The following is an 18,653-nucleotide window of genomic DNA, read 5'->3' as shown; positions in this document are numbered from 1 at the left end:
CTCCTATGATTGTAGTCTTTGCTACCCTTCATTGCAACTCAGAAATGTTTAGTGATCAGACTCAGAAGGCACAAATAAACAAAAAGTATTTATTTGGAAAATTTTCCAAAGTAGCCAAAAAATGGTACTTGTTGCCCTGTCTACTCCCCTTCCCCCAGCCCCTATGGAGCAGCAATACCCTTCCCCTCCACCATGCAAACATCCATACTTCCCCTACCCTTTCCCCTCGGGCCTTTCTGAGGCCAAAGGAATTAAGTCTTCCTAAGGGAGATTTCACTTTATCCCACCTCCTTCCACCCCTAATGAAGAGGCAAAGCTGGGACCACTGCCTGACACCCAAGGAGATGATGGCGGCTGGAGCCCTTAGCCGCTTGCATAGATTAAGAAAATGAGGGGAAGGCACCAGGTAGAGCTCCTAGGAAAACCCCCAACCAATCCCTGTACAAAAAGGTGTTTCCCACTTAGAAAACCTGTTCCCCAAATAGTGCAAATACCTGAAGGAAAGGAAGAGACCAGCAGTGACACTGGGCTTGTGGGAATGGCAAGGAACTTTGGTTTAGAAAGGCCAGGGAAAGCCTAGGGTGTGCCCTCTTACCCCTGTCTGGCTCCCTGGTGCCAGCTCTGACCTCCTTGAGGTCAACACCTGTAAACATAAAAACCCAGGGGTATTTGGTTCTGAAATTTTGCAATTACGATGTCAAAGCCCAACCCCCTAGGGCTGCCACAGCCCCCAGAGGTCCTGCTCCGGCCTGCCCATAAGGACAAAGGAGGCATCTGCTGAACCCAATTAAAGCCAGCGCAAAAGTGAATAATAAGGCTGTGGGGCCCAAGCGACTATGAATCCTATGACTACGTTTATGCAACTAAAGCTGGGAAGATGGGGTAGTGGAGGCTTCTCCACCCCATCCTATCCCACCTCCCCCTAAGCCCAGCGGGGGCACAGAGGGTGGCACCATTCCAGTCTGAGGAGGGAGTGGCTGCAGGAATAAAGAAGGCTCCCTGAGCTGCTAGGTCAGGCGGATTCCCAGCACCTGTTCCAGTTCCTGCCTGCGCTGCTGCACCTGCAAGTTGGAAAACGAGGGGGAGGAGAGAGAGAAGACAGGTAAGCCTGAGACCTGCAAATTAATAAGAGGAAAGAAAAGGAAGACTAGCCTTTTTCATCTAGGCCTACTGAGACCAGGAAACCCTGACTAGTCCTTACCTTGGCAAAAATGTGCCTCCCTACAGCTTCCTGGGCCCAGGGCTGATGGTAGAAAGCAGCTCTCCTTTCTTCCTCTGGGTTACCTATCACATCTGTGATGATCTATTAGGAGGAAGCAGAAACCATGAGAGCACCCCCAACAATCCATCAGAGGAGTAGGGAGGAAGATTGAGTTGGTGTCCTTACTGGTGTTCAATATACTGTATTACCTCCCTCCCCAACCCATCTTCTCCTACCTTGAGATCTCGTCGCTGAGAACGCAACCATTCCTGAATGAAGTCCTGTGGGTCAGTGCTGAAACTGAGCATGAAATCCCTCTGAGTCTTCAGCTGGTTGATGGACTCGATGGTTTCGTGGATCTGAGGAGAGTTGTGTCAGGCAAACCCATTCTCCCTGGGGTTCTGCTCAAAGCCCTGAATTCAAAGCATAAGAACAGATACCCCATCCCAAGGGTCTCTAGGGAATGGAGGCAAAGCAGAACTATCATAGCTTACCCCTAGGAGGCAAAAGCCTACCTTAATATCCAGGGATGCAATCTCCTGTTGGTTGGTGGTGGAGGCTAGAAAGTTGCTCATCTGTGCCTTGAGTGGATCGTCTACCTCAACATCAATATCATAACAAGCTGTCTTCTTCTGGTCATTGGGGTCCACACTATGCCAAACCCAAAGGGAAAAAGGATGGGATGACATAGAGACCACAGATCCTGGGGCCATCCACTCTTCCACACAACCCCAGAACCCATTTACTTTGTGTATGGCAAATGCAAAAGGATTCACCATTTTCCTAAAAGACCAAAGTAAGGGTGGTCCTTCTAAGCCCTCAAACACTTGTTTACCTGATGACATGATTGATGACAATGGGGTCTGGATGCTGCAGCAGCCCAGCCAGTTTCATGGGTATCTCCGAGAAACGAAGACGCCCACAGCTAAAGATCTAGAGAAGAAGCAACTGGGGTAAAACAGAGCCAGGCTATGGGCAAGGGGTGGGGTGAGGTGGAAGCTGGCTAAAGTCTGGGAAGGGCACATAGGGCCTACAAGACCAGCAGTCTTGCAGAATAATATGAAGCAGAAACTATTTCAAGGACTCAGGGAGGCTGGCATGGGCATGAGGGAGGGCACAGAAGGGAGGTATTGGAGTGCTGACCTGGCGAAAGTAGCGGTTACAGTTGATGTATTCATGCTCGTGCCCATCTTGCAGCTGGTTGTGCTTAATGTACAGCCACAGTGCCTGCATGATGGCAGCTCGGGTCTGGGTGTGCACACCGAGTAGCCGAGCCAACCGAGGGTCCAGCTTGTATTGGGGCGGCTGGGGAGAGACCAAGGTGGAAAGTCAGAGCAGAAGCCCAGCTGCCACACAGGCAACTGTATATTCACCAAAGAGTAGCCCTAGGAAATCACCTGATGATCCAGCATAAGCAGAAGGGTACACTTAACATTAAGGTCCCCAGGGCGTTTCACTTGGAAGCCATCTGTCTCTTGGGTTGTGGGCAAACGGTGCCACTGAGGAGAAGAAGGATCCCTCGTATGAAACAATACATATGTGGGACTCTGTCCCCCAAACATAGCAGAGTTCATGGTATTGCCTTACTCTCCCCTTGGCTTAGGCTGGTCTCACCTCCACCAGATGGTTATCAGGTCCATAAAGCTCCTTGTCCAGCTCAATGACCAGACTCTTAAAAAATGAAGAAAACTTCCTCTTCTGTTTGCTGGGCTAAGAGATGGGAAGGAGCGGCTAATTAGCTATCCGACCTCCCCCCAACCCCCTCCCCTGCCAAGTGAGGCCTATTCCAGCCCTGGTACTGAGGGGGATTTGGGCCTTTTCAGGAGACAACAGGACTTAGGGGAATGGTAGGGTGGGAGTGGTGGAGTTCCCAATGACAACCTAACACCTCTGTTACCTCCCTTCTGTCTTCTCCCCACAAACCCCTTTCATTTTCAACTCACATCATCCAGTAGCTTTCCCTCCACTCGAAGTTCCCAGGAGGCCACTTTGTCCCCTGCTGGAACTGACCCTGGGGCTCCCACTGTAGCTCCCGAAGCTCCTGCCCCTTCACCTTCTGCCTTGCTGGGGCTGAACGTGTTAGAAATGTAGATTCGAAGCTTTCGTTTTTGCTACGTAAAAAGAGACAGGACATCGCTTGGAGTGAGGGTTAGCTCATGTTAAAAGACTGCCAGCCTCCTCCAAAGGACTGCCTTCCAGCAGGCCCCAATCCCAATTCTAGATGGAATCCAAACTTTAAAGAGCAAGAGAACAGCCATATCTCCCAAGTTGGGTGAGAGGAGGGGAAAATCCCACAATCTTACCCCAACCCCACCCAGGTGTCTGCTGTGGACCACTGATGCTAGAATAAAGGCAAGAGAATTTGGGAAGGAATGGAATAGGGAATATACACACCGTCAACGGTTTCTTGATGGCCTCCTGGATCTCCATTCGCTTACGGGCAATTGTTTGGTCCAGTTTACGCTCAAAGGCCAAGAGGTCCATATATGCCTGAGACTCTGGGACTAGCTCCCGAATCTTGTGGTTGGGGAAGGAAAAAGGATAAGCATCAAATACCCCACCCTTAGTTACCTCCCCAACTCCAAATCAGCTAAATATATGTGCATTTATGGATCAAAGATCTAGGACTAAAAGAGACTTTAGAAGTCATCTAGACCAACCCTTTCATTTTACAGATGAGGAAACTGAGGCCCAGAGAGATTGTCCAAAGTCACTCAGGAAGTAAGACTCAGTCCTGTGGCTGCAAGTTTCATTCTCTTTCCACTGTTATCAGGTCCAGTTTAAGGGAATTCCCTCTTCCTGCCAGTTACCCACAGGGCTTTCCTCCCAAGCCTAATACTTACTCGCTGAGGTAGAACCTTATCTGCCATCTTTCTTCTCTTTAGCCTGGGAAGGAAGGAGAGACATCAGAGAGTCACCCACAGGCTTAATAAGAACACAGACCATCTCTCCATCGCCTCTCTGCCTCAAGCCCTAGTTTCTCAACCTTCTCCTAGCAAAAGACTGCCAGACAACAAGCTTCATTCACTTTGGTCTCAGGCCAGGAAGAAACTGTTCTGCCAGGAAAGGTAGTGGTAGGGAGGGCAGGGAAAACAGACAGGACTTACCCCCGGCGCTGGGTGGGCATTGGAGGCTGGGGCTGCGGCACAAGCAGACGTTTCCGGAATGGGTCCATCATAGTAGGTGGCATCCCAGGCCGAAGTGGAGAAGCTGTGCCAAAAGGAGTGCCAGCTGGGGGTCCCACCTGTAGGCCACTCATAGGTATCCTGCTTCCTGGAGACATCCCAGGGCGCTGTAGGGAAAGTGGAACAGTCAGGGCATAGGTTACTGGGTATGCTCGACAAGGCCTTCTACCCATTCCCTCCATCCTTCTCCTTTTGGTCACTGTTGGCCCATTTTGAACCCTGGGCTACGTAGAGCTTTGACTAGTCCACACAGTGAGATGACTCAGTGGAAGACAAAGGGGAGCAGGCGCCTGAATGCAAAAACATAAGCCACACCTGCCCCACCCCCACCAACCGCCCAGGCAGCTGTGCCAGCGAATAGGATGGGAGCAGCCTTACCAAAGCACAAAGAACAAGGGGGAAAGCTCTCCTCCAGAGAGTGAACTGGTGGGAGGAACCCAACCTCTTTCAGGTTCTAGTTCCCAGCATGCAGCTGTGCTACCTTTCCTGAAGGCTCAGAGCAACCTGTCAAGGGCTCTTCACCTGGCACCACAGGGCCTCTCTCTTCTGCCCTGGCGTACAGTGCAAACTAGAGAAAACATCCTGGCCAGGCCATTCTAGTCTACAAACTGCCACCCGTTGTGTCAGACAGAAGCCAGGCTAATACTGATAACATGGCTGTGCTAATGACAGTAGTTCAGAGACAGATAGATGGTGGGTCAAAGCCACAAACAGCCTCTCCTCTGTATCTCAACTCTACCCACAACTCTCTGCCAATGCCACTATGATTCAGAGAAAGCAATCTCCCTGTGCTACCAATACCACCAAGCAGTGAGAGGTAAGATTCTTAACAATGGGAACTGTGTCTATAGAAGGGTGAAGAGGGGGAAGAAGGGTTCCCAAACACCACCCATTCACCGCTAAGAGATCTAGGAAGCAGGGGGAAAGAGCAAAGCAGAGGCACTGGAACTTTTAAATACCCCAAATACTTAACCCAAATTGGGCCTTTCTGTCAAAGTTTAAGCCCGTAGGTAACCTGGGAGAGAGAAGATGGCCCTGCTTCTATCCTTGACTCCATCCCTTCCTATTTACTGCAGCATATTCCCACAATCATCATCAACACACACACACACACACACACACACACACACACACACACACACACACACACACACACACACACACACACACACCCACACACCCCCTTCAGTTTCTCTCTATCTACTGGCCCATTCCCTACTGCCTACAAATATGGGCAGGTCTCTACATTCTTAAAAAACCCTCATTTGATCCTGCAGTCTTCTCAGCTCTCGTCCTACCTCTCTTCCCTTTTATAACCAAATTCCTCGAAAAAACTACACTTATTGCCTCCACTTCCTCTCCTCTCCTCAACTCTTGGCAATTTGGCTTCCAATCTTACCCACTTAACTAAAATTGCTGTCTCCAAAGCTACCAGTGATCTCTTAATTGCCACATGCCAAGGATTCTTCTTAATCCTTATCCTTTTTGATATCTCAGAAGCATTTGACACTGATACTGATTCCTTGACACTCCCTCTTCGAAGTCTTCATGACCTCTTTTGGCTGGCTTCTTACCTATCTGACTATTCCTTCTCAGTCTCCTATGCACAACATAGATCCTGTTCTGCTACTGGGAGTATAACTTCAGGGTTCTGTCCTAGGCCCTCTTTTCTTATATTCTCCCCTCCACCCCCTTGGTTGTTTCATTCAAATCCCAAGGATTCAATTATTATCTCTATGCAGATAACTCCTAGACTTAGCCTTACTTTCTCTCTCCTGTGGTCCACTTCTGCATCAGCAAAAGTGTGGTGGACATTTCCAACTTGCTATCTTGTCGGCATCTCAAATTCAACATGTCCAAACAGAACTTATTATTTTCCCCTCAAAAACTACCTTTCTTCTAAATGTCCCTATTTCTGTCAAGGGCACCGCCATCCTTCCAATCGCTTAGCTTTGCAATGTCAGTGTCACCACCAAGTCTTCACACCCCTTTCCCCTACATAGCCAATCGTTTCTCCAGTCTTCTTGTTTCTGCCTCCACACCCCTCATATTCCTGGCCTTCCTTCCACTCATCCGGCCCTTGTTGGCCCTAGACTAATACAACAGCCTCCCAGCTGTTTTCCTTGCCTCAAGTCTCTCCCATCCAATCCATTCTTCACACAGTTGCCCACATTACAACCCTACAGCGAAGTTCTGCCTACGTCTCCATGGCTCAGTAAAGTCCAGTGGGTCCCCATCACTTCCAGGCTCAAATACAAACCCCTCCGTTTGGCATTCAAAGTCCTTTGCCACCTGTCTCCCATACAACTTTCCAGCATTATTATACGTGACTCTCCTTCCTGCACTCTGCAGTTCAGCTCATCTGGCCTTCTCGCTGTCCCTCACACACGAAAGACCTTCCATCTCCTCTCTGTGCACTGCCTCTTCACTTCTGACTCTTAGAATCCATAGCCTCCTTCAGTGCTCAGCTCAAGTACTGACCCCTCTTAATTCCCCAGATGCTACTTACCTAACCCCCCCCCCCAAATGATCTCTAAAAATTTCTTTTGTAAGTATGCGTGCATGATGTTTCTCTCTGTGGGATGTAAGTTCTTTGAGGACAGGCCTTTTTGCTGTTCTTGTCCTTGTTTTCCCAGCACCTACTACAGTACCTGGGATACAGTCACTTAATAAATGCTTGTTTTGGGCTTGACCAATTATTTCCAAGTACCTGGTCGGACTGTTGGTGACCTCAACTCTACTCTCCAAACCCTATATATCTCAGCCCTGTCAATCCAATGCTTGACACTAATGGGAGGGAAGAATGCAAAAATCCCTCCCCTAGATTCCTCAGAGTCCTTGGAGCACCATCTACCCCCATTCTTGGTAGCTGCTCAGATAACAGAGGAAATTGCCTAGCTGAAAAGGCAAAAGATAGGAGTGGGTACAGGTTTTAGCCCAGACATCTGCTTCAGATTTCCTTGCCTCAGGCTTTCCATAGGCTCAGGCCTCTCCCATATGGCAGATGGGTTACAAGCTCACATGGCCTCATGGAAGAGACCACTTTACAGTATCGTGTCCCAGCTTGCCTCAATCTCTCCCCAGATTCTTCCTGGATTATGTCTTGGTTTAAGAAAATTATTCCATTTCCCAAGAGACAATCCTATACCCAGAGCTCCCAGACTCAGTTCCCCTGGTCTATCTGGACCAGTTCTGGGGACCTTCTCCCTTACATTTAGTCCCAACCCCACCTCCTGACTACTGGACTATTAGGGATATATCATCTTCTTGAGCCGAGTATGAGCCAGAATCAAGAACTGGTTCAGCCCTTAACAAGAATCAGGGCATAAGACTGAGACAAGATTGGCGGTCAAGGGTAGAGAGTGAAGCCCAGGAACAGCGTACGTCTGCAACGCTGCTCCAAACAGCAACTTTGTAAGAGCCAAAGTGCACTTTTGTGACCCTGCATGTCTGACCAAAAGAGTCTCAGCTGAAAGTGGAACAGACTATGCCTATATACCTACAAAGGTTTCAGGGGGACAAAGCATGTCACTGTCTTTAGGACCCCACAGCTGAGCTGTCCAAATACCAACGGTTGCTGAGTTGTTCCTCTTTCTTTCAGCAGTCCCCCACTACCTCCTTCCTCAATTTTCACCACAGCAACTCAGAGTCTCTGTTCCCCCAGGTCATCCTACATTCCTAGTAGTACTGATACCCCATCACAAAGTTCTCTAACCACTAGATATCCTGCTAACTGGTCTAGGACAAAGTGCAAGGAGGGCCCACTGGCTCCTTGACTTAACCAGTTGGTCAGGGCCCAGAAAGATCTCTCCACCCATCCCTGCCCAATTCTCCTAGATCCGGACCTGCCCTTCTCTACCTGAGCAAGAGAGCAGTGATTCCCTAAAGTCTCAAGAATTAAATACTCTGGCTGATTCTGAATTACCATGTTCAAGGCTATTCCCATGAATCCCATGTCAGGATAAACTCTACCTCTAGGGCTCCTGAGAGACAGTGGGAAGGGAGGGGAGAAGGGAGAGAAGGTTGAGAGGGAATATAATTCAATTCCATTCAATCATCCAAAAGGGGGAAGGGTTTTTGTTTAGCCCTGAGTCAGTACTGGGCTTGAAGCTCTCAGGATGCTGGTAATTCATGTCAAAGTTGATAGGCCAAGGAACTGGTTTGTTTTCGGACCTCCCTGGAACCATCTTGGCTCTAAATGTCCTCATAAGCAAGGCAGGAGGTAGGAGACAAGAACCAGTTTCCCTCAGGGCCTTCAGACTGGGTCAATATTGCTTGTTATATCCAATCAACTGGGAAAAGTAAGAAGAGGGAAAATGCTATTAATAGTTATCATCTGAGAGCCCTGGCAGAATGCACAGGTGTTCCCCTACCCTCTGTAAGCTGCTTTCCTTCTTCTAGCCCTCAGCCTGGAGACTTAAGAAGAGTAAGAGAGGGAACCCCAGCAACCAAAGACTGGGTGGATCAGCAAAGAAAATCCAACACTAAGGTAGGTAGCTTAGCCTTCAGCATAGCCAAAAGACAGAATGTAGGTGGGAGGGGATGTAACTCTCATAAGTATTCATAAACAACCTAAAACAACTAAGAGATTGGGGAACTGGGCTAAATAGGTGTGAGGCCCCAACTAATTAGACCCTAGAACAAATCCCTGTCTGGTACTGTCTTCTAGAGGCAGGGGTAACTAACCTTTGACCTCTAGGAATGCCCATCTAGTTAGCGCTATGAATAAACTCTTAAGACATCTGAGACAGTAGAGAATGAGGCAGAAAGGGTTATACAGCTAGAACACCTATCCTTCAGAACTCCCATCTTTTCCTGGGCTCCCCTAGGCCAAGACCTGGACTCAGCAGTCTTTCTGAATCCTCTTGCTGCAATCAGCTCCCAGACACAATGACAGCAAAGTGCAGGAAGAATGCCTATTGCCTATAACTAGGCTGGAGCTGAGCTCTCTTGGGCCTGGGCTTCCTTTCCCCAGGATTTATCCAGATTACCTGCCTTGACTCAGGTATATACCATTTCTTGAAAAACCTGATGGAAGAAACCCACTGGACCTCTTCTGGAGGGTCGGGTTCTGGTGCATGAGGAAGAGATCCACTCAACTTAATTCTAAGCTTCCCATCAGTGGGTAGCCATCTCTCCCTCCAAAAAAAGCAATTGGGAGTTACATAAAACCGTAACAGGCCAAGACAAGATAAAACACTACCAGATCATGGCTCTAGAAAATAGAAAATGCCTGAAACAAAAAGCTTCCTAGGAAACCCAACTCCTGCAATGGGGCTGCCATCAAAGGCACCCTACCCCTAAGTAACTCTAAACTCCCATGGTTTGTTCATCTCCCCCCAGAAACTCAGGATTCCCCTCTTCAATGGAAGGCTTCAAACCCTTTCTGCCAACAACAATCTCCTCGCTCCTTGGGTGCCTTCTTTTGTCTGAGGAACACCTCACACTTCTAGGCCTGATTTCCTCCACCTGCACCCACACCCCATTGCCCCTCATTTCTATTTCCACCTCCACATATACCCTTTTACCCCACTTCTTTCACCAGCCAATGTGGCATTTTACTCTCATGTGCTCAAAGTAGATTTCCTTTACTCCACAACCTATGCCTTAGCATGCAGGATTTACACAGGTTCACATATGCACCAAATCTTCCCCCCACTCCCAGTCCATTCCCACCTGCCCTTCGAATCAGGGGGCTTGGGTTCAAATTGGACACTTACTATCTATGTGACCTCGGCCAAGTGACTTAGCCTCTTTGGCCTCAGTCTCCTCATCTGTAAAATGGGGGTTGAGGGATGTAGGCCTGGATGACCTCTAAGTTCCCTTCCAAAGTCTGCCCACCTCTGATAGGAAGCCACTGGCCTGGGGAGCCCTGGACTTTGTGTTCTGTGTTTTAGGTCCGCCCCCCAACACTAACTGTAGTTGGCCTTGACCCCGGGCTGGAGAGTGACCCTTGAACTTGGCACCGTGAGCCCCGCTTCCTCTGCTGGCCGGTGTTCGCCCAGGCCCCTGCACCCGAGCCCCGGCCCACCCCACGCCGCCCCGGCCCCGGTCCCGCACCTGGTACTGCGCCGCTGGCCCCGCGGGCCCGATGGGGCGGAAGGCTGCGGCCCCGGCCCCCCCCGTGCCTCCAGCAGGCCCTGGACCCCTCAACGCCGCTCCGGGCAGCATCCCGGGCCCCGTGGGGGGCGGGGGAGCCCCCAGGGCCGCCGCCACCGCCCCCGCGCCGGGACTCAGTGGGGGCAGCGGGAACCCGCCCGCGCCGCGGCCCGACATCGTTCCGTCCCGTCTGGCCTCAGCCGCGATCCAGGTTCCGGGCTCCGCGCCCGGGGAAGCCCCTCCGCGATCCGAGCTCCGGGGCTTCCGGGTCCGAGCTCCGGTCTTTACTAATCCAGGCTCCGGGATTTCCCAGTCTGGGACCCGAGATTTCCTGATCCGGGTTCTAAACTCTGCACTGATCCGGCGTGGATCGGCTCGGTCCTAGCTCCGCTCCTGGGCTGGGGGGAGGGGCGGTGAAATCCAGGTCCGGGCTCGGTACCGCACCCGCCCGCTGAAAGTTCAGTTCTCAGTGGGGGGGGTTGGAGGAGGGGCAGCAGTGTCCTTACTTCCCGCTGACAGCAACAAACTACCGACTCCACCCAGCTCCGGCTAGGCCCCGCCTATAACTCTTGTCTCACCCAATCCAGGGCCACCCCCTCAAATCCCGCCCCTCGCGAGAACCGCCTCTAACTGCCGGCTTCCCTCCCTCTCTTCGCCAGAACCCCGCCTCCTTCCCCTCCCAATCCCCGCCAGCAGCCTCTTCCGCCTTCCAGCTCTGCTCCCGCCCCCTGCGGGAAGCGGGGTAGGGGGGTGGGATGGACCCGAGCCGACCCCAGAGCTGTCAGGAACCTTCACCCTCTTCTAACCAACCTCCAGTAAATTTTACCGTGTTCACTGTGTACCCAAGACCGTGGGGTGCCTGGGTTCCCCATTCATTCCCAGAGGAAGACAGAAAGACAGCAAAGGGACAAAGACGCAAGCAAAACCAGCCGGTGCAGTCTCTGCAGGGCTGGAGGCGTGGGTGGGGAGAACTGCGCTCCCGCTCCCATTCACCCTCTGCCGCGACCCCCTACTTGGAAGAAACTGATTCCCTGCCCAGCGCTGCGTGATTGACTGCTTATTCACATTAGATTGAACATTCACTAGTCTACACTTTAAGTCGGTAGGCATTTATGCAGCCCTTACCTTGTACCTGGCATTGTGCTAAGCCCTGGGGATACAATACAAGCAAAAATAAAGACAGTCCCTGCCCTCAAGGAACTTACATTCTAATTAATAATAATAACTAACATTGATATAGCACTTACTATGTGCCAGGCACTGTACTACACTCTCATTTGATCCTCCTAACCACCCTGGGAAGTGCTATTAATAACATCTCCATTTTAGAAATGAGGAAACTGAGGCCAACAGGCGAAGTGACTTGTCCAGCTAGTATGTATTTCAGGTTGGATTTGAACTTAGGTCTCCATGACTCCAGGCCCAACACTGTATTCACTGAGTCTCCTAGCTGCATTGTTATTGTTTTTCTAATAGGGAAAAGCAATACATAAAAAGAAGTTGAAGGAGTTAGAGGTGTGCAGGGGCCTGGGGCCCGGGAGTGGAAAAAATCAGAAAACGAAAGTTGGCTGGCTTAAGCCTTTCTTCAAAATGAAGGTTCAAGGGGGCTATTGGGAGAAGAGGCAGAGGGAGAGGACAGCTGAAGCCTGGTGGCAAAATCCAGAGAGTGAAGCATCTCTGGTCAGGGTCATTTGCCAAAATGGAGATTTCAGGAGGAGCTCACCAATTGTTATATTGTATTGTTCTAATCCTAACCCTAACCTTGCTTGGCAGAGTATTATTTGTAGCATGAATTGTTTCACCAAAAAAAAATCTTCTGACATGCATTGTAAAAGGTGTTAATGGAGGATGGATCTCATCAATCTTCCATTACAGCATTTAAAGTAACTTGATTTTCACTGCAGTAGCAAAGAACTGGAAACAAAGTTATGATTGGGAAATGGCTCAACATATTGTAGTGCATGAATATAGTGGAATAGCACTGTGCTGTAGGAAACCTGTGGTTATGATGAATACATAGGACCATGGAAAGACTTCATTGACTGATTCAAAGTGCAGTAAGCAGAGGTTGGAAAACAAAATGCACGACTAGAACCATGTAAATACACACAGCTTCCTCTTGTGTGGTCTTTCCCCATTAGATTATAAGCTCCTGGAGAGCAGGGACTGTATCCCTAGTGCTTAGCACAATGCCTGGCACAGTAGATGCTTAATAAATGTTCATTGATTGACTAACTGGTTCAGTATCTAGGTGTCTGCTCTTTTCACTGTTTAATCCAAACATCCACTTGGTATACATGCCAACTCTGCCACTTCCTATCTGTGTGAGTCTGGCAAGTCATTTTAACCTCTGTAAAACTTGGTTTCTTCATCTATATATAGATATAGATATAGATATAGATATATGGAGACTGGACTAGATTAATATTTTTTTAAGTCATGCAAAACATTTCCATATTAGCCGTGTTGGGGGACAGGGGAAGCAAGAAAAATAAAGTGGGAAAAAAAAAGCTTCCATCTGCACTCAGGAGTCCATCAGTTCTCTATCTGGAGGTGGATAGAATTTTTCACTAGATAACTTTAAAAGTCTAAATCTATTATAGATGGCTTCCAGCTCTAAATCTATGCCCCTATGATCTCCCATTGGAGTGAGTCTTTTTCCTCTCTGTTACCCTCTTCCTACAAACTGGTTGGCTGAGCAGAAACTGCTGCTTTCCCTTCCTCCCAAGAGCCAACCCATCTTAGTATTTATTTATTTATTTAATTATTTGTTTATTTGTTTGTTTGTTTGTTTGTTTGTGTATGTTTGGCTTCTTCTTAGATTCCCCTGGTAAATTGCTGATCGGCAGCCTGCATTCTGAGAAGATGTCAAAGGCCTTCTTTCTCACCCTCAATCTTTACCCCAAATGCATTTTTCTATTTGAGAAAAGGTTTAATGTGACCACAAGACATGAGTAAAATCATTTAACTTTTATTTGTTTGTCATTTTACATTTCTAGGAAAAGGGGAATGACAACTTTTACCCCAGTGTCCTATGGTTCAACAATTAATAAAATAAGACCATAGATTAAATTTCTCAGGTCAGACACTATTTCTGTTACTTAAGGTATGACTTAAGGGATTCCTATTTCCATAAACCGCCAATTCTCAGCTCTTTCTTTTCTGGGTAAATTTATCGAATTCTGGGTGAATTTATCAAATAGATTTGTGACATCATGGATTCAAAAGTTTCTTTCAACAATGCAGATTGCAACCCATCCAGGTATATCTTGTGAGACTTTTGCTGCCCCCATATGTTTCCCAGAATGTGTTTTATTTACTGTGCATGTTTGTCTCAGGGGCTTTGTTTTTCTTTTCTTTATTTTCTCTATAGCATTTGGGGAAGTGGGGAAGGCAAGTGAAGATAGAAATAGGATGGCCAAAAAACCAAAACAAAACAAAAAACTTCCACGGAGGCATTATTTTTTTCAAAAATGGAGAGAAAAGAAGGAAAGCTAGAAAGAAGACCAGACAAGCAGAGCAGCTTTGAAAGGTAGAAGGTGAAGTTATACACTTTAAAAGAAAAACAGGAAGTATATAAGAGAGATCTGCTGTTTCATGTGCAGCCTGAGCTTCTGAATATGGCCAGTTTTAACGTGGAGTGGGCCTTTGAGCATGCCCAATTTATCTAACATGGAACTCAATGGTCCCTTACCATATGGGTGGAGTAATCTTGATTGTCTTCGTGGGTCTTTAAAATGGTTAGAGGAACAGATCAGGTTCTCCTCCACCATTTTTCTGCAGTGCTCTTTTCATAAAGTGAGTGCATGACTAGAAATAGGCTTGGGGTGTGTGTGTGTCTGTTTCTGTTCTATCTTGTTTGTTCTCGGTTTCAGATGTCTGTCTGAGGTGATCCCCATTGGGCCTCTGAGTTCCAGCCATGGGTTGCAGATGGGATGGTGCAAACTGGCATGGAAACCCTGAAAGTCGTGATGCCAGGGATTCTGAGCCCCAGGAGAATTTTGGACTTGGAACTGGGACATTCCTTTACTGGAACTGAGTTAAGCTTTGAACCTAATCACGTGCCCCTCCCCACAGCCTGAGGTGGTGTAGGGGAGGAGGAGGATTATGCTTCCCACATGTTTGAGGGAGTATGTATGTCTTTCATATCTTCTGAAGAAAATATTCCTTTGTAAAAATTCTACATGTATAATCCTCTTATTGGGGAATATGCAGGTAGGTGGCCCAGTGGATAGAGCACCAGAGTTCAAATCTGGCCTCAAACACTTAGCAGCTGTGAGACCCTGGGCAAGTCATTTAACCCTATTTTCTTCAATTTCCTCATCTGTAAAATGAGCTGGAGAAGGAAATGGCAAACCATTCCAGTATCTCTGCCAAGAAAACCCCAAAGGGAGTCATGAAGAGTTGGACATGACTGAATGACAACAAATGTTAAATATATGACATTATAAACTCCCTCTATTATAAACTCCAAAGTTCCAGCTCAGTACATCCAGTCCACAACATCTCAGCAAGGATTGGCTTTCAACTCTGGAGCTAAACAAAAAGTTATTTGGATGGTGGAAATGCAGAAAGATTCAGTGGATCCAAAATTCAAAATTGTTAAGAATTTCCCTTCTTATGTTTTGCATGACTTCACATGTATAATTGATAGCATATTGCTTCCCTTCTAAAAGGGTGGGGAGAGGCTGGAGGGAGGGAGAGAATTGGGAACTTTGCATCAGCTGAGCATGCCAGACAGAGATGAACTCAATGCACATGCCAGTCCCCACACAGAGCTGATACTTGAGAAGTGTTGTCGTATGGCAGTAGTTTTCAACTTTCTTTTTGGGTCATAGACCAGTCACAGTCTGTTAAAGACCATGGTCCCCTTCTCAAAATGATGTTTTTAAGCGCACAAAATAAAACACATAGATTTGCATAGGAAACCAATCCTACTGAAGTACAGATATCAAAACTTTTTAAAAACAGGCTCACAGCCCCCTGGTTAAGAACCAATGATATATGACACTGAGACATGGAATAGAATTGCCTCTGAATTAAAAATGGGACCCAAATTCTTTTTGGGGTGAGGAACAAAGGTCTTGACTTGGGCCTGTACCCTATCATAACCATGTGGTGAAAAGAAACCTTTTTGATTGGCTATGGAGCTAGTGTACAGTCAAAAGGTATTAGTCAGCCTAGACATAGCTTTCTAGTCACCTAAGTACAAAATCTGGCAAATGAGCCTGAAGCTCTAGTCTCAATCCATGCTTCTGACCAGCATACCACCATAGCAAATGTAGAGGAAGGGAAGCTGGGCCCAACTGAATCAATGCTGTATCCTGGCTGAATATCCTTTCTATGCTCTTGTTAAGAATACCTTCTTTTGTTAACTGCTAGATCATCTATGGGTATCTCATTTTATTTCAATCCCAATCCTGAACCACTGGACCAGCCTAAGTCAGGCCTGCTCCACAGCAGCTGCTATGAATATTTTGTTTTGCGTAGGACCTATCTTTGGAATATATCTTGAATGTCAGATCCTTACTAGAAATATTTGATACCAAGATTTTTTTTTGCCTCAATTGTTTCTCTTCATATCCTGGATGCATTGATTTTGTTCATGTAAAAGTTTTTCAGTTTCGTTTAATGGAAATTGTGCTTTATCTTTTAGGCTCTCTAGTTCTTATTTGTTTTTTTAGTTCTCATAGCCATAGCTGTGAAAGATATCTCAATTCACTCCATTTTCACCAATTTTTCTCTATGACATAGCCTTTTACATTTGTTGAATGTTGTGAACCCTGAACCCCATGAACCCCAATTTGAAACAGAGCCTGCTCTAAGAAAGAGACAAACAAAACTGGGGTACATGTGTCCACAGTTTAATTTCTCTCAAGCTGGCTTGGCAGGCATTGCATGGAAGTACGTACAGTCCAAAACTGGGCCCCTCTAAAGGGGCCGCTTCAGAACTGTCTTGGTTTGGGATTTTGGGGTACAGCCTTATATGCCCTTCAAAGAGTAGGTGTTCCCAAGGGTGCCAATCAACTGTGATTGCTTGACATAGTCCGCAGGGGCCAATATCGCCTACCATCAAAGGAAATACCACCCCTAGTCTTGGGAGTCTGTCTCTACCCAAACCTGAATAGGATAATCAGTTCAGACCTGGGTTGGAGTTTGACTAAGATAAAAAGATTCAATGCAATGTCATTATCAGAGATGTCCTTCTGAACAACTTTGGACAGAAGGCTGGCAGGGTAGAACTCTGAGGCTCCAAAACACAGATTACCAAAAGAAATTATTTTTTACATTCCCCCACCTGATTCTAATGAGAAGTGTAGCCCTCTCAATGAATCACTAACTGATATGGTCAACATTTCTCCAAGGGGTCTTGGGGGCTTATAATAACATGGGAGAAGGGAGAGAGAAATTGATCAATATATTGACAAATCAAAGGGAACTGTCCCTTTAGTAAGCTCAGATACAGAGACCCAAAGGGAAAAAGTAACAATAAATTGTCCATTTGAAGTATCTTATACAGTTGTCTGGTTTTCAGGACACCGTCTGATGAAGTTTTCTGTTCTTAGTGCTATTCAAAAAGTGTCCAGCAGACTGTCTTCTTGTAGAGATGCTCTTTCTTGTGTCCACTCTCCTACAAGATTGATCTTAATACAATTTTAAATTACCTTGCCAATAACAAGGTCAAATGATGAAACTTAACTCAACCTTTATGTCTCCATTATTATAAGATCAAAATTGGAAACTTGGCCAATTGTCATGTTTAAGAAACTCAAACTAGAAAAGTAACAGAAAAATTAGAACCCAGTTTTTATGCTTTGTATTAATTCCAATTTTTATACCTTGCATTAATTATAATTTTTGTATTTTCTATTAATATTTTGCATCAACTCATTATTCATTCTTATTCATATTCCCCCATCAGGAGGATGAGATTCCACTAAGGAATTAATAACAAATTCCCGTACGTGTATAAATACATTGAGTAATCAATTTAAAAACAGTACATATCAAGTAATAAAGCAATTCTAACGTCTGATCATGTACAAATAAATAACCTTTAATTAAAGTGGATGCTTCTTAAAGGCATTTACAAGACAGACCACAAGCCATTCCTCTTTTAATATTAACTAATTGCAACAAACTAAGACAACTTTGATATTAAGTAAGTAACAGAATAGTATCCGGGTTTCATAAGCTCTTGGTACTGTTATGAAGAATTAAAGGACCTTAACTTATGCAGGCATATACTAGTAACAGATGCCAAGGCTAAATACTTAATTCTAAATTCTAGGCCAGACAGCTCAGTCTTATACTTGCATCTTACTATAGTAACCTCAGATGTTCCAGCATCAATTTATTATTGTGCTTACAAAACTTGATTATAGAAATTTGCTATATATAGGGTATATATATAGGGATATAACTAAAGTAAGGGAACAATGTTTCCCTAACTTCATGTCAATTCTAGGCAGAAGTTATGCAGCAGCCAACTGCATTGAGCCAGGCTTAAAGTTGGCTAGATGTCATAGTGAGGAAACTGAGTCAGGAGAATCCTACCTCAGCTTATGTAGAATAGTCTTTCTCCTGCCCTTCCCATGAGAACATCCTCTGCAGTTACCCTCCCCACCCCAGCAGGGTTAGTGGCATCATGGGTCAGTGGCTCACCTTGATAACTATACCTGGAGTCAGACTCAGAATAACAGTCCATTAACAGTCGCATAAGGTCTCGAATAGCAAATTCCCGTCATTAGGGTTTCAAATGTGACTGTAATGTCACATTAGTTAGAGAATATCTTTAAAGTGAGCCTTAAGTGGTTTGCATGCATTCCTACACATGTTCTAGTTCCTGATTAAATAACATTATGAGTAAAATCAAATTTCCATTAAGATCATAAGTTGCTACTCTAATAGATTTGCATCCTTGTTTCTCAAGCTTATTTATCCTGCTCTAACCAAACTTAATCTGAAAGAATGAGACACTTCAGGAATTTACTCTTATACATGTGAGAAGTTCAAACACTAACTTTAACCCTTGCTAGGCCATGGAATGAATTCAGATCAAAACAGCAAGATCCTTCCCACTTACAGCTCCTTACAGTAATTGCTTTAGTATTAATACCACTGTTGCTGCTCCTATTGAGCTAACTCTGATTCTGTTTCTCAGAAAG

The 18,653-nt window shown here is 46.4% G+C and overlaps 1 protein-coding gene across 1 annotated transcript; it reads right to left on the bottom strand.

Annotated features, from left to right (window-relative positions):
• Positions 1–68: 68 nt before the first annotated feature.
• Positions 69–11,029, bottom strand: SMARCD2 (SWI/SNF related BAF chromatin remodeling complex subunit D2). The gene is made up of 13 exons (XM_020997332.2): positions 10,447–11,029; positions 4,309–4,493; positions 4,045–4,087; positions 3,596–3,718; positions 3,145–3,312; positions 2,816–2,911; positions 2,599–2,700; positions 2,345–2,506; positions 2,037–2,134; positions 1,717–1,852; positions 1,438–1,560; positions 1,202–1,303; positions 69–1,061 (listed from the first exon to the last, which is right to left on the bottom strand). Exons 1-13 carry the CDS (start codon positions 10,660–10,662, stop codon positions 1,008–1,010), a joined length of 1,608 nt encoding a protein of 535 aa, XP_020852991.1. The 5' UTR covers positions 10,663–11,029; the 3' UTR covers positions 69–1,007.
• Positions 11,030–18,653: the final 7,624 nt, after the last annotated feature.

Source organism: Phascolarctos cinereus, unplaced genomic scaffold (assembly GCF_003287225.1).
Source record: "Phascolarctos cinereus isolate Bilbo 61053 unplaced genomic scaffold, phaCin_HiC Scaffold_5;HRSCAF=322, whole genome shotgun sequence".
Classification (NCBI taxonomy): domain Eukaryota; kingdom Metazoa; phylum Chordata; class Mammalia; order Diprotodontia; family Phascolarctidae; genus Phascolarctos; species Phascolarctos cinereus.
Note: the sequence above shows the minus strand (reverse complement) of the source record. Positions and strands in the feature narration are given on the sequence as shown.

Coding starts and splice junctions, on each gene's coding strand:
- SMARCD2 (XM_020997332.2), bottom strand. CDS start 10,662: ATGTCGGGCCGCGGCGCGGGCGGGTTCCCGCTGCCCCCACTGAGTCCC. Junction 4,494..10,446: donor GGCCAGCGGCGCAGTACCAG/GTGCGGGACCGG, acceptor CTTTCCCTACAG/CGCCCTGGGATGTCTCCAGG. Junction 1,561..1,716: donor TTGCATCCCTGGATATTAAG/GTAGGCTTTTGC, acceptor AACTCTCCTCAG/ATCCACGAAACCATCGAGTC.